Source organism: Chanodichthys erythropterus, chromosome 22, assembly GCF_024489055.1.
Source record: "Chanodichthys erythropterus isolate Z2021 chromosome 22, ASM2448905v1, whole genome shotgun sequence".
NCBI classification, from domain to species: domain Eukaryota; kingdom Metazoa; phylum Chordata; class Actinopteri; order Cypriniformes; family Xenocyprididae; genus Chanodichthys; species Chanodichthys erythropterus.
This window is the reverse complement of record NC_090242.1, coordinates 25,520,158-25,526,959: the sequence shown is the minus strand read 5'-3', so window position 1 is coordinate 25,526,959 and position 6,802 is coordinate 25,520,158. Positions and strand designations below refer to the sequence as shown.

At 36.6% G+C, this 6,802-nt stretch overlaps 1 protein-coding gene across 1 annotated transcript; it reads left to right on the top strand.

Annotated features, from left to right (window-relative positions):
- Positions 1–4,673: 4,673 nt before the first annotated feature.
- Positions 4,674–6,802, top strand: banf1 (BAF nuclear assembly factor 1). The gene is made up of 3 exons (XM_067376100.1): positions 4,674–4,820; positions 5,422–5,600; positions 5,690–6,802. Exons 2-3 carry the CDS (start codon positions 5,475–5,477, stop codon positions 5,834–5,836), a joined length of 273 nt encoding a protein of 90 aa, XP_067232201.1. The 5' UTR covers positions 4,674–4,820; positions 5,422–5,474; the 3' UTR covers positions 5,837–6,802.

The following is a 6,802-nucleotide window of genomic DNA, read 5'->3' as shown; positions in this document are numbered from 1 at the left end:
TCTGAGCCGCAATTTTCTCCGCCTACTTTTAAGGGGGAACAGCACACAACCTGTTTTCAGACTAGTGATGGCATTCACGAATCGATTTTGAACAATTCATTTCAAAGAACCTGTTCCTTCGCATAATGATAATACTGACATATAATGGGACCGAAAACATATTTCCAGTATGTTTTATTTATATTTACATTTTTGTTTTTTGCTTTAAAGTAATTGTATTTTATATTTACTTATATTAACCCCTAAAGATCCTACTCAAAATAATGATTCACTTACGAATCGAGTGCAACGAGCACATCAAAGCTGAAGCTTACTATTGTTGTCAGTTATATACATTTTTTGAGAATCATAAATGTAGTATTATATCTGTGTCATGTATAGAGAAAGCAAACCAATTCATTCAACAATGCTCAACTTGTTATTTCTGTATGCGTTAACCTGCATTTCAGGAAGAAAATCCAGTTTTGTAGCATTTTATATAGTCCACCTTAAAGGACCCTGTCATTACTACCCAATTCTTTCTCCTCCCTGTTGTTTTCGTGACTGTACAAGACCTTCATAAACATGTTAGGGGGTTGAAGGTGTTGAGTTTCTTTCCAAGAAAGTTCTTAAAAACAGCATAATACATTGTAAACAGGAATCTCAATGTACAGTTCAGTCAGTTCTTCAGTGCGGTCCTCGAAGTCTACCACTTACCCAAATTGTAATATAACCATGCTGTATTTATAATAGGTTTCATATGTATAGTGTAGCCTAATTTGTTACTGGAATACTGGAATTATTCGACAACAGTTTTGTTCAACCTTTACCCTAAATATGTGCTTTGGTCATTTAATCAGCTAAACCAGATTAACTGCAATAAGCTCTTATTTGAATTTACAATAGACAGAGTACAGTAAAAATGCTTCATCAGTTGATGAATTGATGAAACAGCAAAAGAAATACAAGAGCACAGATTCAAAATGATTCAAAACATTCTTAATGTATAAAACCCTCATGGTTTTAAACTCTTTAATAACTTCTGTTGTCCTTATTTGCTTGTCTTTTGCGCTCCTAGTGACAAATAATGCCCATTCAATGCAGCACAAACCTATTCTTCAGAAAAACATTCACAACTTACAGAGGACTGTGTGTCCACATGTCTCCTAGCACCCGTCAGGAAAACTGAAATAGGATCTAACAGCAGGGACTTAACCACCTAGACACTGAGGAGAGCACGTGCTGGTATTTTGATGAGAGAATATATATTATTTGACTACAACTTTGTCTAACAAGAGCATGGGTTAATATATTATTTTTGTAGAAACACAAAGGTTTATTGTGTAATTGTCTGGACGTTTGTGGAGCACTATTTGTGCAACACAAACTTCTATAGCACTTTTTTTTTTCAAATAGAGAGACATAAGTGAGCATAAGTTAGAGCGTAAAGCTCAGGATGAAGCTCCTCCCTCCTGTCTCAGATATCATGTAAACACATCAGAGCACATTGTGTCCAATGCTCATTAAAGACACATGGTTCTGACCTGTGGCTTACAAGCAGGGACAAAAGATTTCTTCCATTTGGTTTGCCGAGAAACTGTGGCTTCTTATCAAGAATACATCAAGAATACAATACATGTTAATGAAATCAGAGAAGATGTGAGAGTAGTAAAACAAAAGACCATAAGTGCTCATTTGCGCTGTCCTTGATCATCTCTTCAGAAATCACTCAAGCATACTGGGGGGGGGGGGGACTAAGCCAATCAACATTACACAAACTAATGAGTGAACATAGGAATGAAAAAAAAAAAAAAAATCATTCATTTTAACAAAACTAAATTAAACCAACTGGTTTGTGGTGCAGTTAGGGCTTTAGTAACCTTTTCCATATGCCAAGGCACTTTTTGACCATGCCAGTCAACATGCTGAGCCTTCTTTCCATTCCAGGCTAGCAGCCTATTCTCAGCACCAGTTCTTGGACTAGAACCTGGGAGATGACATAGCTTCATGATCATATCATGATAGTTACGCATGAGACATCTGAAATATTCTCTCCAAAATTTGCTCTTGGGGTAGTCTTACAAGTAATGCATTAGTACTGGTGAACAAAAAAATGATTAGAACTGCGATTAAAGAGAACAGTGCAAAATGTGGGCGTACTAAGCAAATAAAAAAACATAAAAATTGTTCATCAGTTCTAATTAGTGCAACTGACGAAATGATTGGTGTAAATCAACACACACATTTCTACTTGGCATAAAAATTAATTTGTCAGCACTGTTGTTGTAAGTGTTTTTTAATGTATCTCTGCCCCCTGGTGTTCATGTGAGAAGTGTGTTCTCTTCCAGACCTTGCCAGTTTTTGCGACAATCTGTACTAAGATTTTAAATATACACATAAGCATGATAATCAAATGAAAATCTTCAGAGACCCTGTTGCTTTAGTTAAGGATTTAAGAATAATATATGCTGATATTATGTAGAATTTTAATTATTTATAAAAAAAAATATGTTCAAATAATCCTTCCATTCTTATTAATATAATTGTTTGTAATTCAATACTACAACCCGAATTCTGGAAAAGTTGGGAAATTTTTGTCATTTAAATAAAATGAAAACTAAAAGACTTTCAAATCACATGAGCCAATATTTTATTCACAATAGAACATAGATATCAGATGTTTAAACTGAGAAATTTTACAATTTTATGCACAAAATGAGCTCATTTCAGATTTGATGCCTGCTACAGGAGAAATCTCTGTGCGTAAGGGACGAGGCCAAAGACCTTTATTGGATGCCCGTGGTCTTTGGGCCCTCAGAAGAAACTGCATCACTCATCAGCATGATTGTGTCAATGACTACTAAATGGGCCCTGGAAAACTTCCAGAAACCACTGTCGGTAAACACAATCCGGCGTGCCATCTGCAGATGCCAACTAAAGCTCCATCATGCAAAAAGGAAGCCATATGTGAACATGGTCCAGAAGCGCTGTCGTGTCCTGTGGGCCAAGGCTCATTTAAAATGGACTGTTTAAAAGTGGAAAAGTGTTCTATGGTCAGATGAGTCCAAATTTGACATTCTTGTTGGAAATCACAGACGCCGTGTCCTACGGGCTAAAGAGAAGGGAGACCTTCCAGCGTGTTATCAGTGTTCAGTTCAAAAGCCAGCATCTCTGATGGTATGGGGGTGCATAAGTGCATAATGGTATGGGCAGCTTGTATGTTTTGGAAGGCACTATGAATGCTGAAAGGTATATAAAGGTTTTAGAGCAACATATGCTCCCCTCCAGATGACGATTATTTCAGGGAAGGCCTTGTGTATTTCAGCATGACAATGCAAAACCACATACTGCAGCTATTACAACAGCATGGCTTCGTCGTAGAAGAGTCCGGGTGCTGGATTGGCTCATCTGCAGTCCAGATCTTTCACCTATAGAGAAAAATATGTCAAAGATGACCACAAACTCTTCAGCAACTGGAAACCTATATCAGACAAGAATGGGACCAAATTCAAACACCAAAACTCCAGAAACTCATAACCTCGATGCCCAGATGTAAACATGCCCCGGTCCCAACTATTTTGAGACCTGTAGCAGGCATCAAATTTGAAATGAGCTCATTTTGTGCATAAAATTGTAACATTTCTCAGTTTAAGCATTTGTTATGTTATCTATGTTCTATTGTGAATAAAATATTGGCTCATGTAATTTGAAAGTTTTTAATTTTTATTTTATTCAAATTTTATTTCAAATTTTATTTTATTTTATTCAAATTTAATCCCTATTTTTTGTAATTTATTTAAAAAACAACAAAAACAGGCAGTGGTAATACACCATGTGCAAATTCTTAAAATACATTGTGCTTTATTATGTTTTGCACAATGTGAAGTCAAGTTTTCCAAAAGATCAACCTTGCCTGATCATTGGTAATGAAAGAGCACTACAAGATAAGCAGTACTTTTATATTTATATTTATATATATAAAGCTAAACTAAGTAACTTTTTTACCTTCATAAATAGTTTTCTAAGTCCTTAATGGTTAATTGACTTGTAGTGGTGTATTTGAGGCATACACTAACCCCTCTGGCACGTCTACGCCAGAAAACAGCACTTGCAAGTTGAGCTGCGCCGACCCGACACAACCTCGCCTCATGTTCACGTTCACGCGAGAGTGACAAAATGCTTTACGGTAATTCAAAAACAATGTATATTCGAAATTTCGAAAATTACCCACCTCCATCGAGATTTCTTGTACTGTATTTGCAAAACTACTGCGCTGGTGAGCGTTGTAGTCGTTGTAGTCCAGAGCTGCGCTTGGAGTATTTACGGCAGTGTGATTCACTGAAGGAACCTGTAGAGGGAGCTTCGCAAATCTTACTGAGTTCCGCTTTCATGTCATTTGTTGTGAAATAGATTTTTGGCAAATGCCCCAAAATGCTGAGAATAATCTGTGTGATAATAAAAAAGAAACATACCTCAAAGTTAAGTTTTTTCAAAATGGGGAAAACCCCAGTTTAAACCAGCTAAACTGGGATTAAGACTCTTTCAGCTTGGCCAAAACAAACAAAAAAAAGACTGAAAATAATGTTGAATAATAATAATAAAAATAATAATAATCTTTCAATGTTTGTGATATTTTTCAAAGTCTGTTTCCACTAAATAGCCGGAGCCACCAGGGGTCGGTGTCTCTTTGAGCAGCAGCGTCATAAGAGCGGAAGTGGCAATGTTCGTTCTAAAGGCGGGATCAGGAAGCAGCGTTGTGTGGGTTATTTCGGGCGCTTTGAGTCTGTGAATAGCGCGGAGTCTGCGGATGAGGATCGAAATTTCTCGATGAAAGTGTCCAGGTATGATATAAAATATGGTGTATTTTAAGTTGCGGCTGCAAGTTTCTTTATGAATACTGTTGTGTTTGCCACTTAGGTTTTTTTTTTTTTAATTGAATGGCGAATGGTGTGTCAGCTGTCGTTGTGTGGCACTGAACGCGAAGAAATGAGGCGGGACCCCAAAACGTGTAAATTAAGAGAACTTATAGACTGCTTTCGACAAAATAATCATGTTTTAGTTGGCCATTATCTTACTGTCCTATTATTGATGGTTTTATTATGATTATTTCCTTGTGTTCGTGAAGTTTACACTTTCCTTTTCCCAGTAGTTCAGTAGCTTATTTTCACTTTCCATTCTCGGTGTTCGGTATGTAATATAACGTTACATGGGGGTTTCATAAAATGCTCATAGTCTGTGTGGTAGGAGATCCGCTTATTTGTCAGTAATGCATATTTTCAGGGTATAGCTTAAACTTATAATAAAGTATGATATCTGGAGTTGGGAAGTTTTTTTATTATTATTATGTTTGTTTTAATATGTTCAGTGTGTAGTATTTTCTTTTAACTTATGTGTACATTAAAAAATCATGACTTTTAACACAAGATCTTGTTTCTCTTTAAGCCATTGAAAGAGTCAACTTGAATTCCCACAACCCTCTCTAATACAAAACAACAATGTCGTCAACATCACAAAAACACAAGGACTTTGTGGCAGAGCCCATGGGGGAGAAGTCTGTGAATGCACTAGCAGGAATTGGGGAAGTTCTTGGAAAGAGATTGGAAGAGAAGGGCTTCGACAAGGTGAGCTTTACCAAGATGTTCCATATATACTGAAGTCAGCCCTTTGGTCATGAAACTGACTTTTTTCACTTTCATGTTTCTTCCTACAGGCATATGTTGTCCTAGGACAGTTTCTGGTACTGAGGAAAGATGAGGAGTTGTTTCGGGAATGGTTGAAAGATACATGTGGAGCCAACACCAAACAGCAAGGCGACTGTTATGGCTGTCTGCGAGAGTGGTGTGACTCTTTCCTGTAGTTGACTCTAACGTTGTTGTATTTTCATTTTCCCCCCCATGTATGCTGAATACATTTACCTCACACTATCAATTAGACTTTTCTGACATTTATTTTTGGATGTATTAATGTTAACTCTTAGCCCAGAATTGTAGAAGCACTAGAAGGTCTAGATGGGTACACTTGATAAATCATCACTGCTTCTTCTTTTCTTTTTTCAAACATCATTCACACTGGATCTTTAGTTTTCCTGGAATGATACAATTTATCCAAAAATCCATTCATCATATGCAGTTCGGTCCCAGACTGTATATGTATGCATACACCTGTAGTGCAAATATACATTCACAGAGCACAACACAGTTTTCACTTTGTTTATTATGATGCCATTTGCAGGTTTTAACTGGTAATGTGACGCACTGCTAATAAGCTTTTTAAGGTTTGTGAACTTGTCACTGTTCTCTATATGTATTCTCCAAAGGAGATCACACATGCTGTGATTTTGCCATATGGTTTTATGCTCCCCAACCCTTAAATTGCCTTAATAAAATTCTGGATTTGTTTTAAATGTGCATGTGTACCTGAAGATGTGTGGGCTGATTCATTCTGTGTATTGTAACCACTTAACTCATCTTGGTTGACATCTGCTGCTTTCAGATGTTTAAAATGTTGCCTGAATGAAACACTTATAAATGTTCTTATGGCTCCAAGGCCATTTTTTGAACCTTTTGTGTTTTGCATCTTAGTTCTTTTGGAATAAAATATCTCAAAAGTAGTAATTGGATGGGTGTGTTGTGAGTGTGGAATGATAGACATTTTAATCCATCTCAACCTGCTGTTAAAAAAGTGGAATTACCTGTTTATGCACAATTGGAGGCATTTAATTTTAGTTTTAAAAATCACTGATCAAATGTTTTGTGTCGGTGAGTGTTCTTGCACGTTTCTTATGCTCACCAAGGCTGCATTTATTTTACCTAAACTACAGTAT